Source organism: Cydia fagiglandana, chromosome 14, assembly GCF_963556715.1.
Source record: "Cydia fagiglandana chromosome 14, ilCydFagi1.1, whole genome shotgun sequence".
Lineage (NCBI taxonomy): Eukaryota > Metazoa > Arthropoda > Insecta > Lepidoptera > Tortricidae > Cydia > Cydia fagiglandana.
The window spans coordinates 11,075,913-11,094,547 of NC_085945.1; the positions used below are offsets into that span (position 1 = coordinate 11,075,913).

Consider the following 18,635-nt stretch of genomic DNA (forward strand, 5'->3'; position numbering starts at 1 on the left):
CTGTATAATATTTATCGCCAGGTAGCAACTGTAGTCAATCTTACACAAACACAACAAAAACTAATTAAATTTCAAGCTAAAATTTTAGCAATATTTCTAGGTTCTACTGCCTCTTTAGGAGATCATAAAATTTGGTAGTTCTTAGCATTGACATAGATATCTAGGGATTGGCTTTACGGGCAATAATATTAATAATGAGGCATGACAGGGGCCAGTACAGCGGTTTGACACCGCTACAACGCGATTTGGTTGATGAGTTCGCATCACGCGCGCGATTGGTTGATGAGTTCGCATTGCGCGCGCTATTGGTCGCAACTAGTTGCGTTAGACTGCACTATTGGCTGGAATTTGTGAGTAACACCGCTGAACTAGTACCATTTGTAGTGCCCGTAGTGCCCGTCCTTAGATATTATATTATACGTCAATGGTTCTTAGAGTTTCTTCCGCTCAAGGAACCAAGTCTGCATAGGCTCGGCTTTCCCCTTCATGGAGACGTGGCCGCGGTAGGTCAGTTTGAATGATTCGTCGTAGTTGTCTTCGCGCATCAGGTAGCTGGAATAGAAATCAAGAAAATAATTTAAATTAATTTTATATTAAACAGAAATGTCTGCGAATGGTACAATACAATACAATACAAATACTCTTTATTGCAGACCTCAATAAAATAATACAATACAAAAGAAAACAGAATACAAGAGGTAAACAACAGGCGGTCTTATCGCTAAAAAGCGATCTCTTCCAGAAACCTTAGGGTACCACAGTGCTTAGAAATAAAGGAAAAGAAGGAAAAAGGTCCTCCACTAGTCCACTGTGTCTAATGCTCTCTCTCTCGCTCTCTCTCTCTATTTCTCTAGAGTCGGACCAAAAAAAGTCTGCAGCGGATTTCTTAGCCCACGCAGTGCAAGTGTCATTTATACGTCATAATTTCTTAGAAGTTTGACGTTTAAAATAACACTTGCACTGCGTGGGCTTTCAAATTCGCTGCAGACTATTGTTGGTCTGACTCTATCTCTCTCTCACAAAAACATTTTCAAAGAAAACAATGACTTTTAGAGTAGGACCAAACTAGCTAAAGAAAAAGTCTGTCAAAGTCTAATTTCTATGAAAATATTACATTTATAATGACACTCTCACTTTGTTCTATTCAAAACAGTGCAAAGTTACCTTAGACGGACTCTATCAATAGTTTAACCAAACGTAAAGTGATTCGCCATTTCGTCGCTGTGCCTACAAAAGTCGCCATGTGTTTTTAACCTACTTTACAGGAGACACAAAAAACTGTTTATTTCGATAACTATTGAACATATTCAAATCATAATTTTTATGATAAAAGTATTTGCACTTTAACATATATTACGGAATTACCTGAAATGATATTTTAGTTTCAATAGTATGAAAAAAATATTTTTTTATAAATATGTTACATAGCGATTTTTGTTATAGTCGTAAAAACCGCTAAGTGTCTTAACCAGTTCATATGTAGATTTAAATAAAATGATGGGGGTGTTCAATAAAACAGAAAAAAAAACTTTTAAGTCGATATAATGGAAATTTAATTATGATTGAATAGTCTACGTACTTTTTTATTATAACTAGATATTACTACATATTAATATTTCCTTGTTTGTAGGCAACACAAGGGTCACTGCGGTATTTGCGTGGCGTGTAAATTGAAATTTTGTTGTCTTCTAATATTTCTTTAAACTTCTTTCTCCCAACACAGCATACGAAAAAATAATTCAATCGACTCTTTTACATATATTCTGGTACTTATTATTTTCCTTTGAAAAGACATGAATAATCAATAATGTATTTGTCTGATGTTTACTGCTTTTTTTTTTCATTTATTATCTAAGTTTGTATTACAATATTAAACACGACACGATATTGCCTAGCTGAGTTGAAAATAAACCATTTGTACTTAAGATATTGACCCTGCCTGTGAAGGCGATGGCCCTGGGTTCGAATCGGGTCCATATTGGGTCGCATAATAATTGATTGTCCTAATATAATGTTACGCATAAAACTCATTTCGCATTATTGTTATTGTGCTGGAAATATTAACATTTCTGAAAAATTATAACACAAACCATTTGCAATGCAAAATATTTTCGAAAATACTTTCGGTTTCAGTTGGAGAAAAAATATGCGAAAAGACATTTATGCGTAACATTACATTATGACAATCAATTATTATGCGATGAGACCTTAGGACCCCGTTCGAATCCCAGTAAGGGCATTTATTTGTGTGATGACACACATATTTGTTTCTGAGTCATGGCTTGGTCATGGTTGTATGTAAATATTTATATATTATATATATCGTTGTCTGAGTACTCACAACACAAGCCTTCTTGAGCTTACTGTTGGACTTAGTCAATCTGTGTAAGAATGTCCTATAAAATAACATGATTTTTTTTTCTTTAAGTAATGCATAAATGCAGTACATGTTCATGTTATAAAGTACATTGCGCTAACTTTATTAATTTTTTTTATGAGAGATAAATCAAAATTACATAATTTTTTGATCCAAAAGCATCGGTAAACCAGAATGGTTTGTCTCGATACTCCATTCCGCAGTACTTAAATAAGTAAATATAGAATAGGCGAAACATATTTCTATTTTTTATGTAATTTTTCATTCACTTGTTACCTTTAAAACTGCCAACAACTTGTAACGAAAACTCACAAAACTCAATTATTTGTACACACACGTAATAACATACGGTAGACTGGATACTGCATTGTTATAAGAAAATTCCGCCATGTGTCGTAACAGGCACGGTCTGAGAACATAGCATCGACTCCAACTTGTACAAAAATTATCGCTATGTGCGAGGAACTACATATCGGGCGCAAGCGCATCTAATCATTTTTCAATAAACTTGTAGAAAATATCACTATGTGTCAAGAATGACATAGCGAGCGCACGTCTGTAATTGCTGTTGAAGTAAGCTAATGTAGTTATGTGATTTATTCCAGTTAGCGATTATAGGAAGAGCATTCATTGTATGGACATCACATACCTACATTTGTTAAATCCTTAAATAGTGAAATAAGCTCAACGCTGTTTTTGGAGCATATGCGTATGGAAATAAGGTTCAAAATGGCATTAAAACCTAAAAATCGTCAAAAATCACATAGCGACTTTTGTAGGCACAGCGACGATTTGTATTTTTTTAAATCTCGCACATAGCTCCGCTACCTCGGTCATTTCTACGGGACAGTTTTAAACAGATCTGAGGTTCATTGCCCAGTTCAGTTGCTTTCTAATTATTCCCTACTATTAATACAACACCACATCTTGAATAACATTCTTACACCAAAACTTTATGAACTAGGGGATGTTGTATGGTTTCCCATACATCGACCTAAGTAGATTACACTTATAAGGCTTCAGAGAGGGTGGACTGATTTCCGACTATTATGGTACGATCTGTGCCGATGTACGGAGGTTTAACCGTGACAGCTTCAATTTTGACTAATTGTCAATTTTTTGGGTAAATTCAAAATTTTCTGTCGATTTTGCGTTGTGTCGATATGGATTCGTTTATGGAGTATTATTTTGAGGAAGTGTTTTGTAATTTGGACCGTGATGGCTTGAATGAGAGATACAAGAGGAAGGAGCTAGTGGAGTATTTTAGCACGGTCATCGCTGGGTGTGCAGCAGGTTTGTTTAGATTTTAAATATTGTGTAAACTAACAAAAAAAAACAGACAAGTGCGAGTCGGACTCGTCCACCAAGGGTTCCGTACTTTTTAGTATTTGTTGTTATGAAATACATCATCTGTGAAGATTTCTAGCTATCACGGTTCGTGAGATACAGCCTGGTGACAAACGGACGGACGGACGGACAGCGGAGTCTTAGTAATAGGGTCCCGTTTTACCCTTTGGGTACGGAACCCTAAAAATTACGAGGAGTACATCTTACATATACTCGTATCTACATACTTATTTTTATGATTACCGCATTCAGTTGACATAGAATTCACATTTTTAGACTTACCACAAAAGATCATCGCTTACCACTTAATGTGAGCAGCTACATGCCTAGTTTCTGAGGGGATTTAAAGTAAATATCACATTACTAGGATCTTTTAAAGGGAGTATGAACCGGTCTTTATCGGCTTATGTGGAACCCGAATTTGCAAGCGTCCGTAGGCTACGTAACCACTTAACAGGAAACGGGGTCTTACTGCCCGACATAAAGAAGTTCTTACCTTCTTCATTGATAAAATTTAATATTTATTCGATTAATTCGATAAAATAGAAGTGGTAAAAATTCGAAATGCAATACTTTTCAAAACTTCCGTTCTTTAATAGGCACTAATATCATTTGTTTGTTACAGGGCAGAACCACACCGACAACACAACCTGCAAGAACTTCATAACGTCAGCCCTGAAGTACCACAACAACTGCAAATCTACCAACGGAGACGTATGCCTCATGGGCAAATACCACAACGTCCTGTATATAGCCATGAAGCTATCGTTTGACTGGAGTCTCCAGGATAATGGAGTGGTTGCAGCTCTCTTGGATGAGCTGTATGCGTGTGAAAAGACGTTTGAGAGGATATTTTTGGGTGAGTTGAAGTTAGAGAAACACTAGGATTCTAGTCAATCGATATACAAAACAACACTTTAAGTGTTGTACAATTTCAGTTTTAGTATCTAGAATAGAATACAGATCTAGATAATCTAGATAAGCAGGTGAAGTCGATCAAGAATTTGAGCTGTCACTGCAGTCAATATAATAGTTCTAATGGACGGCCTGATTGTCACAGAGGCACTGATTTCCCTTGCGACAATGTAGCTTAAATAAAAACTGAGTCTACACGGTGTAACATGAGGAAACCGAATAATTTTAACCACGCATTTCTGAGGTCAATAGAAGGAAAAAATGTTATATAAGTTTAGGTCAATTTCGCCAAAAAAAATTTTTTTGTTTGTTTTGTTTTTTCAATTTTTTGAATGTATTTGTACATAAAAAATAAATGTTATTGGTAAACTTGTGACTTAAAATTGATTTTTACATTTTTTTTTCGTAAAACCTACTTTTTGCAAAGTGTTACTTGTCACTTTTTGACATCTATCAATAAGGATATTTAGACTACGTCCCATAGCAGCAACATCACCATCAAAAAGGCCTTTTACACTATGTAACAATAAAAACTAGTTTTTTTTTTTTAATTAATATTATCTCCGAAACTAGGCGAATTTTAAAAAAGTTTATAGGACATTTTTGTCTCTAAATATGATCAGGAATACGCTGTTAAAATTATTCGGTTTACTCATGTTACACCGTGTATATACGAGTTGTGAACTCTTTTATTTCTTTACAGGAGCTATCTTTGGTACATCAGCGCCTTACTTCCTAGCCGGTTGGAAATCAGACTTCATGGACAAAGAAGAAAACGTTCACGCGCTAGTCTTCTTCTTGGATCACGCAACTAACGCCAATTTGGAATACACAGAAGAGGGAAAAGTGTATCGATTTATCGACGTTCCTCTAGAAAGTTGTGGAAAAGCATCACCCGTGAGGGTAGTCATTCAAATGGGAACATCAGAAATGTTAATGATTCTTCTTCGGTTTGGTGCCCAAATTTTCTCTGATAATGTTGCTACAAATCCTGTAGAATCCATTCTGGATAGATTAAAGGACTACAACAGAGTATATCCATATGAATTAGTATCTTGTTTAAAGTTAGTGCTAAGAGCTATACCCAAAATAACTTTCACGGTCGACAAGAGAGTATTTAAGCATTTGGAATTGCCTGATGATTATAATTACGACAGAAAGGTTGCTTTAGAGAAATACGGGGAAATACTAGAAGATCATTTGATTCCAAGTTCAAGGTGTGGTCTACAGCCAGTGGAATTGAAGCATCTGTGTAGATGTGTGGTACGGAAAACGTTGTGGCATAATTTTGAATTACCTTTTGGTATTCCGAAGTTAGGGGTGCCAGTTGCTTTGCAAAGATACTTAGATCTTTTGGATGATTAAACTTTTTACTGACAATAATGTTTTTTTTTGTGTATCAACATACTCAGTAACCTTCATGTTCACTTCATGTTATGTAACGTTCCACTAGCTCGTTACCTTTTTCATTTCGTAGTCAACTCTCAATGGACTTCGGTTCTAGGCATACCGATCTCGTAAAACAAGAGCCCTCTGGCCCCGTAGACGACATGTCAATCGCTATCGAACAAAACGCAACTGTCACTGTCACACTAATATGGACGAGAGATTAACGGTGCCATTCGGGACTAGATACGATATAGTAAAAATATGTGACGTCCCATGAAAAAGGTACCTTATGGTGGTTGGCGCTTACGCTATTATTAAATACGCTCCAAAATTATTGAGGCGCTATGCGACCGGCCGCCTTAAGGTACCTTTTCCCGTGGAACGTCACATATCTTCACTATGTCATATCTAGTGAATCTCTAATTCACACATCTTCACTATTTCATATCTAGTGAATCTCTAATTCATTTCCCGAATCGCGGCGCCAGCCGCCATAAGGTACCTTTTGCAGTGGAACGTCACATATCTTTACTATTTCATATCTAGTGAGTCTCTAATTCATTTCCCGAATCGAGCCGTGCGAGACACAAAGCGATTCGATGGCGAAGCGCAAGCGATTGTCACCTTGGCAAGGCCATTTGATATTCACCTGTAAGTATCTTCGCTGACATTAATAGTGCCTGGAACGCCCGTGGTCTCGCAGCGACTGGTGAGGTTAACAGTGTTCCCGAAGAGGCAATAGCGTGGCATGCGGTGGCCGATGACGCCGGTCACTACCTCACCGGAGTGAATACCGATAGTGATGCCCTGAAAAAATCATGACAATTTTTGAAATTCGTCCATGATTCCATGAAGTTATAAATATTCCAGTGATGGGACATCCTTGTATAGCCGATGCTCTAAGATAAGATCCACTTTTATACATATAAGTACCTACAGCTAGTATGGCGACTTGGGTTAAGTAAAGTTGGGGTACAGTAAGCAATAAGTGTCCCATGTCGCCATACTAGATAGCTGTATATGTATAAAAGTAACCAATAACCAGTAAGTGGGGGTAATAATCACATGGTAGGACACGTTTCTCACGATTCATGAAGAAAAGTAAAGCCAAATTAGCTCTAGCTTGCCTAAGAATAATAAAATTTTGACCCACTACCACTGCTCTGTGAGAAATTGTATCTTAGATAAATTAATTATATGCTGCTTTCAAAGTTTGAAGAGTCTCTTCTTCCTCGCGTTATCCCGGTATTGTGCCACGGCTCATGGTAGCCTGGGGTCCGCTTGACAACTAATCCCGAGAATTGGCGTTCAAAGCTCGAAGAGTAAACATAAAAATCTAAATAATACCAAAGACATATGTAACTTCGTATATATAATACTTACAACGGGTTCTCCATCTACAGTGATCTCCTTGGAATTGTCCATCATTTCAAGAGCGAGAAGCGCGATGTGCTTAGCATGAGCCTCTTCGTATTCCGGAAGACCAGAAACTGCCATATACTTGTCTCCCACGGTTTCCACCTGTAATTAATATGGCAACAGTTAAATAAAACAACGATTCGAACCCTTTTGATCACTTCTGATTACGGGGTAGACTAAGAAATTAATATTTATTTTAAGTAGTAAACTTATTTTTTTTAAAGAGTCAGGGTCTTGTGCCGACAAGCGAAGACTGACCACTGATAAATTATTTATTTATTTATTTGTTGGCCTATTGTGTCCCACTGTTGGGCAAAGGCCTCCTTTTCTTTCTCATTTCTTTCGGCTTTCGGCAGACCTCGTAGGAGATGGCGGCATGACCTTGAAGTTTTTCAGAAAGATTGGCCTAAAATTGTCCTAGCCTCTAGCCGCCCGGGCATGAACACTTGCCAATACAAAAGCAATTTTGGTTTGTCAAAATAAAGATTCAAATTGGAATGGAACAGGATATCTTTTTATAGGCCTCTGGGCGGTTAGAGGCTAAACCGAGACGCGTGAATGAAAGAGAGAGAGACTTTGCCCAGTGACCATTAACCTGTCGGATCCCACGGCTGAAATCTGAGCCACAAAAGGTTAGTGACTTTTCATACAAAAAAAATGTTGTTTGTATGAAAGGTCACTAACCTTTGTGGCTCAGATTTGAGTCTTGGGATCCGACAGGTTAAGGTAAAATAAATGTCAATATTTTTGATAAAGTGATCCTGAATTTTATAATGTACCTTGTAAACATTAGGGTTTCTCTTCTGATCAGTAAGAACGTCAAACGTGGTGTACAGATCGTTGAGCATCCTCACAATCTTCATGGCACCCTTGTGGTCAGTATTCCTGGCGCAGTAGTTAGCAAAGCCCACGACTCCACTAAACAGGAGGGTCACCGGGTCGTAGCGGCGGGCGGGGACGGGACGCCGGTGGCGGAGCTCTGTGGCCACGCTTCGAGGCAGTACCGAGTACAGGAGTCTGTAAAATAAGTGATTAAAAGAAATCCGATGGTTGGTTGGTTGATTAGGCAATTATTCTTACATCATTGTTGTATTTCGTGCAATAAAGTTTTTTTTATAAAACTTTCTGTTTATGGTTTTTACAAAGGCATACTAATAAAACCTTTAATGGTATAAATATGTGATCCTTAATAGATCCAGGTGAACTGGGTGAACAGAGTCAACTACAGGGTATTTACGGTACGAGTATTTATAAGCATTTTTGCTTCAGGGATTTGGGTTGTGCCACATCTTGTCAGTGTCCATAAAACTAAAGAAAATAATAACTTGTGCACAGGCCCGAGGCTACCAAAGCTGCTTATCTTATAAAGTCATGGTTTGAATGGGTGACGCAATGCCTCCAGGAGACGTAGCTCTGATAAGGAGAAATCGACAGCTGTAAAAATTTTCAGTGAGCTTTTACCTGTCAGTCTTCTGCTTCTCCGAGTCCAACTCCCTGAAGGTTTGCTGCAGTTTGTCAGTGAGCACCTCCAAGTTTTGGGTGAGCTTGTAGTCTGCCTCGAACTGCTCTGACATCAGCACCAGGTCGCGAGTGGCGTCGTGGAGAGGAATGTCGGCGATGCAGAGGCCGCGGCTGCGGAAATCAAAACTCCAAGATAAGAAAACGTTTGTTAAGTAGGTTAAAAAATTATTCTCTCTTGGACCATCGTTTCTCTTTGTTGACAGAATATGATTTGTGAATTAGGAATCGTCTGAAAACGTCTAACACCGCGCCTCCGAGGGTTCTTATTATACAGTTGGGTAAAAAATTACCACCAGAACAAGAGTGAAATCAAAAAAGATAAACTGTACAACAATATAAATTATACAATCTATCATCCTATACAAAATACATACTGGTAAATGTTACTGATCATGACGTACCGGGTCAGGTCATCAAGGTTGGTGACACTCGGGTAGCATTGGAAGACGACCACATCTGTTTCAGGGATGTACAACATTTGTCCCTGAAAATAAACAACATTAACGATCAACGTGCCTTGCCAATTTGTTTTTGCATTCTTGTTTTGTCTTGACACAGATTCGAAAAGTCCTCTCCTACACTTAAAAAAAGTGAATCTCTATACGTTTTTACACGCAAAAAAAAAATCTTTTCAACTACGTAGGTACCTTGAGACGAAGAGGAGCAATTCCCTCATGTGGATCAGTAATGTTCATTTCTTCTGGCTTCGTCTTCAGCACGTATACAGTATTGATGTGGGCCAAAATGTTCTCGAATTTCATTTCCAAATGTGGTCGAACCTGCCAACACAAATGAAACATTTAGCACCTTTGTGTTGCTTATGAAGCGGTCTCTTTTGATAGGTACTTCTCATAATGCTAGAATGTCAAAATAAATTATTAGCCTTTCCGGTATGTGTTTTGAGTTCCTTTTGACGACCGGTCTGGCCTAGTGGGTAGTGACCCTGCCTGCGAAGCCGATGGTCCTGGGTTCGAATCCCGGTAAGGGCATTTATTTGTATTATGATACAGATATTTGTTCCTGAGTCATGGGTGTTTTCTATGTATTTAAGTATTTGTATATTATATATATCGTTGTCTGAGTACCCACAACACAAGCCTTCTTGAGCTTACTGTGGGACTTAGTCAATCTGTGTAAGAATGTCCTATAATATTTATTTATTTATTTATTTATTATTTATTTATTACAGAAACTGTCTCTGGCCTATTTATTTATAGACCGACCGCTTAAATGAGTCCTCGTCTTAGTCGTCCTACCCGTCGCCCTCGTACCGCGCAGGAGAGGTCTCATTTAAGGGGTCGGTCTATAGTGTAACCATGCAAAATATGTAGGTGTTAAGAATATTATGATGGTTGTTTCACTGGCTTACCGTGTCCAATACATCAGTAATTTTGCAGCCAGCTCTTGTGACTCTGGGCAGGAGACGGGACACAGTACGGCCGGCTTGCACGATGTTCAGCTCTCGGTCAAACATCAGGTGGAATGGGAACACCCGGCAGAACGTAGCTGGACTTACTTTTGGCTCTGAAAATGTATTTTGTGATATTAAATTAAATCTTACTTATCATTGGTAGGGTGACTGCTATAATTACCTACCTATTGGCCTCTCCATAGTAAGGCAGACAGAAACAAGGCAAAATTACTGTGGAGGAGCTATTAACTATAGCAGTCACCCTATCACCGGAGTATAAATTCATGGCACTCTAGTTAACAATGTAAAACATGGAAGATATGAAATATCTCCCCCTGCACCTTACATATTTACAAAGTGTCGAACATGAACAATTGAACATTCTACGAGTATATCTTGTTTCATTAGCCATAGATTCAATATGCTTCCTGTTTTCTCTGTAATTATCAATTTCACATCTTTTAAAATGTTTAGGTACATAGAAATACAGTCTTACCAAGAGATAAAGTTTCGAACTCTGCAATCTCTGGTGCGGACACTCGTCCAGTATTAGAAGTCTCTGTGATGAGGAATTGAACATGATCACATTCCTCTTTGGTTTTCAAGACTTCCACCTTCACTTCTGTATTGTGCAGCTTACTGGCTACTGTCTGAAATAAAAAAATATTGAGTTTTATACCTTTCACCGGCAAAGACGTGACGTGACGCGGCTAGAGCCAAATATCAACCTTCGTGCATTCCGACATTATTCACGATGACTATATGTGGCATTTCATCACAGAAAGGTCCTTGGGCGTTTTCGGAAAAAAATATTTGGGTAAAATATCACTGTCCCACGACTTTGGTATACTTTTTTACCGTCAAATACTGTTTTAAAGTGTACTACATGGATACAAAAATTGTAAAGTGATTTATTATCTGAGTATTTATGGTAAAAAAACTGATTAAATGGTACTTTAAAGTAAAGAAAATGTACAAAAACTGAAGAAAAGGAGATGATTTTTGAGTGTCCCATGCACACTTTGCATACTTTGGATCCAAATATTATATATCTGCCTCCTTCTAGGCCCGAACCTGGTTGTTGTGTGATAAGATCGTACCAGCCAAAATCTATTTAAAACCTTATTTTTTAGCACCTAAAGTAAAAATATGCATTAAAGTTTAATTTATTGTTGTCCTTCAAAATCGACGTAGTGGAAATTTCCACCAACGTCACGGAGTTTTTACCAACTTAGTAGCAAAAATCTACTAATATCATACGCATTTTTATATAATCGTAACATTATGATCCTATAATTACCCGGTGTTTAGGTTTTACAAGGCAATTGGGCTCGAAAAAAGCTAGTGTAGGTTGTGCGTCACGCTGTGCAGAAATTTGTTTTCCACAACGAACTGAATTAAACTGAACATAAGGAGCCAATTATAGACTAAATATTTATGAATTACGTTAGATTTGTATGTGTTGTATGATATCAAATAATTATAATTAAGAAAATTCAAACGATCAGACCGCTATTTCGCTTTATTAACCAACCGGCATGCCTACGTCACATCCAAAACGTTACGTGATGTATTAGTGGAACAAAAAAACGTGACGTATGGAATGAAAATGCACGGTTTACATGCCGTCATTTTAAGTTGCCAAAATATAGTAGGTAGAGTGATATTAAAAAGACACAAATAATTTTATTCTAGCTATATTCTTCTACCTACTCGACCTACCTACTAGTAATTACTTAGCACCAGTGGCGGCTCGACCTAAGAAACGCTGGCAGGCGCAGGTTATGCTTTCGACTGCAGCAGTATTGCAGTACGACAATACTGCTGACTGAAAATGTCAAAAAACTGGGCAGCAATATCTATTTTGATTTTGTAGCAGTAATGCAGTCGGCAGTATTGTCGTGCTGCAATACTGCTGCAGTCGAAAGTATAATTACTGCAGGAAATTTCAAAATCTGTTAAGTTAAACTATAATAAAAGGTATTAATTACTAAATTATTTAATTTAGTACAGCACTAAGTACTAAATTAAGTAACTATTTTCCGCACATGTAAACCCTTCATGTAGTTCCTAAACGCGATATTATGGTCCATAACGTCACTTTGTCCTACTGTGGCTGTGATTGATTTTATTAGAATTTATATTAATTATTAAAATAATTGATACTGATTTCGATCTCATTTGCAAGAATAATATATGATAATTATTAAAAACAACTTTTTATAATACCTTTCCTTACGTTTTTTATAACAAAATGATTGCAAAGCAACAATTAAAACGAAAAATGTGACGTATTGGAAAGACTTCTTTAAATAACTTTAATGTAATACTTAGTATTGCAGTTGTTATTCGTTTTTAGAAAATTAATATTGTTTTGTACATCAATAAATAAAAACTGGTTCACTTAAAACATTCCGATCTTCACTTAAAACCTGCCTAAAACTTGTAACGTAATGGATCGTCACATTGGCTGTCATTCAGTTTAAAGTGATTTATTAAGAATATAAATAATGTATATAGAAAGAAAGTAACATTTTCATAAAATATATAAATAGTAGATTTAATTCAACCCGTTTTTAGTAAAAAAAAAATTTTTTTTTGGTGTGTGGAATTCCATTACGTGACGGACTCTAATTCTAAAAACGCCCCCTTATGCTTCATGTGCAATAAGGACGTTTCCATCTGAAATTCTAAGAGAACTTCTGATAGAAAAGTCCTTATTGCAGATGAAGCATAAGGACCCTTCTCTGATGGAAAGCCACATATATTCACATATATTCAGGTGTATAATTTGTTAACCCGTACGAAGCTGGGGTGCGTCGCTAGTGTAAGATAAAATTAAGTGCAATTAGGAAGTTCCATTTAAAATTCCAACAGCTCCTGATAGAAACGCCCTTATTGCAGATGAAGCACCTTTCTCTAATGGAAAACCACATATATTCGATATACACAAAAGGTTAAATAGTAATTTTGTAAGCCTTTTGTAGGCTTCCTTATTTGACAGTGAAGACGGTGCAATTACCACGTATCCATGTCAATCAACATGCGTGTCACGATCGAGCTGATCGCACAGAATATTTTAACACGAGTACGAGTATGACACTCGTCTATTATTATATTATATGCGTTGAGGGTCAATGTATGATAAAACAATATTACATCGAGTCATGCGTGCATGGTAGGAAGTGCTGGAAGATATACTCATCTTTTATACTATACTATATCTGCACCATTAAATGAGAAATTGGTGGCCTCTTAAAACTTAGGAACAAATCATTTTTTTTGTGTTTTAGTTTATGCCAGCTCGCTCTTTCGAGTTAGTCAAAGCTTCCTAAGATTTCATAGTATATTATACTCGAGAATTTGGTACGGGTACCGCCGTGGCGGGATGGCCAAGAGGTCTAGGGCATTAACCGCGTAACCTGAAGATGCTGGTTCGATTGCAGCCACGGTCACTGGAAAACTAAGTCATATTTTCTTTAGTATGTACAATATGATAGAAACAAGAGGTACTCGTACCTTCACAATACCAATTACAATGTGCTCCAAGCCAGGCCTATCTGAATAGTAATGGAGGACCAACGCCCCGTCTTCTGGTCTCTCCGTACATCGGAAAGATGGTGACCGCATGCCAGGGTACAGGGTTCCCAGGTGATCATGCAACGCGTCTAGATTCTGAAAAATAAGTGGTTGAATTTCAACTTATACTTCTAATAACTCATATACAAGCCAAGGTCCTATAGTATCGATTTACCCCTTTAGTTTAGCAATTGCGGGATAGAAATAGGCATTTTGGTGTCTAATTTTAAATTACAGTAGTCAGTAGAATAGTGGCTCTGACTCTGCTAGAGTGACTTACAGGAGTGACTTAAAAAAAACTTAAGTAGATAACTGATTGGCCATAAATAGCTAAAAAAATGCATCAGACAAACTCGATTTGTAAACACTGTATTCTGTCTTGTCGCTACAATATATATCTTTCTTTCTGTAACTCGATGAATATGGAAAAGTTATCAGTAAAATAATGTTACCTGTAAAAAGTCGCGAGGTGTGGCGCCCAACACTTGCAATATTTTATCATATCCAGAATCTTGGCAGAACTCGAAGAAAGTCTTGCCAAATAATTCCAATATGGCGTCTGCTGGTATTTCTGTAAGTAAATAAGAATAATATTACTAAGCTTCAATAGAGTCCTAGTAAGTATAAATATGTAATTTTTGCCGGGTAGCTGTTCGCGCACCGCCGGGCGAGCGCGGCAAATGGTTCGCCGCGCTCACCCAGCAATGTACTCTATTGCCTAGGTAATAAGGGCGACGACATTTTGAATAGAATATCAAATATCTCAGTTCTACAATGGGATTCTGCTTGGTGCCCATAGAACGAAATTAAGTTAATAGAAGTACCTATCTAATGACCTAATTCTCAACTCTGTTAGTATTGGGACCATTTTGACGCATAGTCATTTAGTGGAACTTACGCAGTATCTCCACGGCAGCCGTGATGAGGTTGTACGTGATCTCATCGTCGTATATCTGCCGCACTAGGAAACTGCCCTCCATAGCAACATCGGCTTTTCTTCTGCAATATAAGATATTGAAGTGAACATCTGGCGGTCTAGCATAAGCATAAGTTGCGTTCTCGCACGCGAGTCCATACTTGAAGTCGCCCTTGATGTGTGGAATCGCGCGGGGGGACGCAACTCACGCTAGACCGCTGCTCTGTTATAACAGCCGTTTGAGTTGCGAGTCAATATGCGAAAACCTCACCTTTCAAGCGAATTATAAATTAAATAGAGGCGCGGTGCAGTCACGTTATCAGCCATGATTGCCTACTTACCTTCTGCTCTTACATTTGCGGAGATTTTAGTGTAACATCCAGATTATTCAGTTCCAAGCAGTTATGATCGTATAAAATTGTATGATATTCAAACGTAAAATAGATTTTCTTTTTTAACGATATGAAGATATCGTTACTCAAAAATCTACTCGAAACAGCCACCAGGCGGTCTAGCATGAGTTGCGTTCTCGCGCGCGACTTCGTACATCAAGCGCGACTTCGAAGTATGAACTCGCGCGCGAGAACGCGACTTATGCTCTAGCATTCTAAAGGGGGCCACTGATTAACAGTCCGCCGGACGGTATCGGCCTGTCAGTTGTTCGGAACTGTCAAAATTTTGTTCTAACTGACAGGCCGATACCGTCCGGCGCACTGTTAATCAGTGGGCCGCTTAAGGAGGTTTACCGCCTGATGAAAATGTAATCATCGTCGGCCATTAAGAACGACCAAACTGACAATTTTATCATAGAACGTTAAAAAATTTCTTACTTGATTTCTTCCCACGTCGCCTGACCAAAAGTTTTCATCACGAGTAGCTCGAGGGCATAGTTCACGAACCCGTACTGAAATAAAGTTACATAATTTTATCTTATATAATTTATTAATTCGAGCAACATGCCTAAAACTTAATGTTAGATCAATATCAAAGCAAGTTTTTGAGTACTTATACGTGCAAATTATAGTCATCTGAAGATTGCCTAGAGATCTAAATAACTGATACCGCCAAGGAGTTAAATAAAACCTTACGTTATGTTACATCTTAAAAAGTTGTACTCAGATGAGAGATTAGATATAACTGTATTAAACCTAATCGTTTCGTTACAGTATCAACAATATCGAATTGTCGATTGATTGCCATTTTAGATTGATGATATGTCTTAAAGTAAGTATTCGATTAGACCTAGATTAGACCTAGACTATCCACCATCTGTCTTCAACGAGTACTAAGATACTTCGGTCACATAGCTCGCAGAGACCCTGACAACTTGGAGAGACTTGTGGTGATGGGAAAGGTGGACGGCAGACGGCCTAGAGGACCAAGTACAACGAGATGATGTGGCCAAATATCCGCCCAGATGGACATCACACTAAGCAACGCTTTCCACAAAGCAACCGACAGGGAGAAGTGGAGAGCTGCCATAGGAAAAAATAGTAAGCGGAGTCACGATCCTCGATCGATTACTGTAATTTATTTTTGTAAACCTGTGTTGTGTACAATAAAGTGATTACTACTACTACTACTACGATCCTCAGCAGTGAGGGACCGACTTAGAAGAAGAAGAAAATACTTCTTACTTTTTTCTTTGTTCTGTTCTGTGCGAGAAATATAGTAGTAGGTAGGTAGTAGGTATAAAACATTGTAGGCCCAGGGGGGCGATTTTTTATTAAATTCGCTCGATTTCGTCACTCAGTGGAAAACGGCGAAATGCAATTTTTTTAAATATTGTACAAGCAATAGGTAAGTATAAATTTGGATTCTCTATTAGTATTGACCACTCATTTTCAATTCTATTGGTAGAATTTAAATGCCTTGTAGTGGAGATATTATTGAACGAAATACACGAAATCGAGCGGTCGAAATTAAAAATCGGCCCCCAGTTCTGACAGCCGAAGTAGATGGCGTATGACCTCGTACATGTAATTAACAAAGGATAAGGTTAAGAATGCAATGCACTAAGGTTTTACAATCCAGTCACCATAAAGCGTATGGCGCGGAACAGTGTCAGTCTTCACCTGTCTTCATTTTGGCACGGAATAAATAATAGTACTAGGTACAGAACACTCTATAACAAAACGCGTCTGTCACGATCAGCACAGATATGGCCGCTAGGTGGCGACAGCGCCACGCACGGCTTATAGCAAACCCCAAAATTGGGATCGAACAGATGTACTTTTAGTTACCTGTAGCAAAGCGACGAAATCGCGGAGTGAGCCACGCCTGATTTTGTCTATAATATTTTACACTGCGCATTTTAGGACGTATACCTTATGGTTGACACTTCAAACAAATAAGTTACCACCTAAATTATTTATATCATCTTACCATTTTGGCGTGTTTATATCCTGTAACAATAAAAAATCAAAATTACCACCAATAGTGTTTTAACAGCTGAAATAATATTGATGATGAAATAATAATACAATCACTAAAATATCAACAATGTTTGACCTTATTCTTATCATTCTTCTTATTAGTTCTGTTATACAGAACCTCTAGCAGTAACACCACCTGTTGTCGATGTTGTGAAACAAGCTTCTGTCTATTCAGCGCTAGGTGGCCATGTCTCGCGAAGTGAAGTTCCTACTTGCCACTAGATGGCTGATCAAGCTTAATTTAATAAACATTCCTAATAAACAAAAAATACAATTCTGAATAATAATAAGAAAAATGTGTTAAATAGGGTAAGAGCAGTTTTATTGACATACTAAAACGAATGTTTATTTTAGCTGTAATATATTTCAAGAAGGGACAAAAGATTTTGGTACTTCATGAAAAACATCTTAATGGATTTGAATTTGTCACAATTTTTAATAATATTTCACATACCTAATTATATTACCATTAAATTAGTTGAGATATTGTTGTTTTACAGTTATAATGGTGTATCAAAACAGTTACCAATAGCAGAACATAATAGCCAACTTACCCTTTTCTAGTCACAAAGTTTCACAATAATCCAATTTTACCGATCCGATGCCATATAACACGTACGATTAACAAATTTTCTTATTAATATTGTAAAAACCAGCGCAGTTTTCTCGTCATACGTCACCACGCGCCGAGCGGTCGGCGCATACTGACGGACTCTTGAAAAAACTACGTATACAGTGAAAACTTTGGAAAATAAGTCGAACATGAGTAATTTTCGTAAATTATTATTAACAATACGAAGTTCTTATTGTTATTAGGCGCATTTTTCAATAAAACATGTTACTTCTGTCCAGTTTTAGAGCATAAAGTTATCATTTTGCTAATTTTAGAAAGTAGCGACGCAGCGGAATTATCTGTTACTAAATTGTTTTATTTATGATTTCTATTCACCGTTAGATGGCGATAGCAGTAGTTTAACGCAGTATCTATTTGATTTTACTCTATGTATTATAACATTGAAATATGTTATACTTACGTGAAGGGGCATCATACCAAGAGTAATATGATTGTAATTACTCAAATTAACATTTTATTCTTCTCTAGGGTCTTAATCATACTTAATCGGGTATTTTCTTATCGTCTGAAAGTTCACTTAACACACACACAAAACTTAATAATAACAGAGAATAAAACGCGTCTGTTATGATCAGCACAGATATGGCCGCTAGGTGGCGACAGCGCCACGCGCGGCTTATGGCAAACCCCAAAATTGGGGCCGAACGGATGTACTTTTAGCTACCAGTAGCAAAGCGACGAAATCGCGGAGT

The 18,635-nt window shown here is 37.6% G+C and overlaps 2 protein-coding genes across 2 annotated transcripts; one reads left to right on the forward strand and one right to left on the reverse strand.

Annotated features, from left to right (window-relative positions):
* LOC134670782 (guanylate cyclase soluble subunit beta-1) lies at window positions 1–15,780 on the reverse strand. The gene is made up of 13 exons (XM_063528597.1): window positions 15,705–15,780; window positions 14,857–14,957; window positions 14,411–14,529; window positions 13,899–14,054; window positions 10,876–11,029; window positions 10,338–10,492; window positions 9,616–9,747; window positions 9,370–9,452; window positions 8,909–9,079; window positions 8,227–8,464; window positions 7,412–7,549; window positions 6,678–6,835; window positions 1–552 (listed from the first exon to the last, which is right to left on the reverse strand). Exons 1-13 carry the CDS (start codon window positions 15,740–15,742, stop codon window positions 432–434), a joined length of 1,764 nt encoding a protein of 587 aa, XP_063384667.1. The 5' UTR covers window positions 15,743–15,780; the 3' UTR covers window positions 1–431.
* On the forward strand, window positions 3,510–6,010 carry LOC134670543 (uncharacterized). Its single transcript, XM_063528351.1, has 3 exons — window positions 3,510–3,670; window positions 4,350–4,583; window positions 5,343–6,010. The coding sequence occupies exons 1-3, from the start codon at window positions 3,541–3,543 to the stop codon at window positions 6,002–6,004; spliced, it is 1,026 nt and encodes a 341-aa protein (XP_063384421.1). The 5' UTR covers window positions 3,510–3,540; the 3' UTR covers window positions 6,005–6,010.
* Window positions 15,781–18,635: the final 2,855 nt, after the last annotated feature.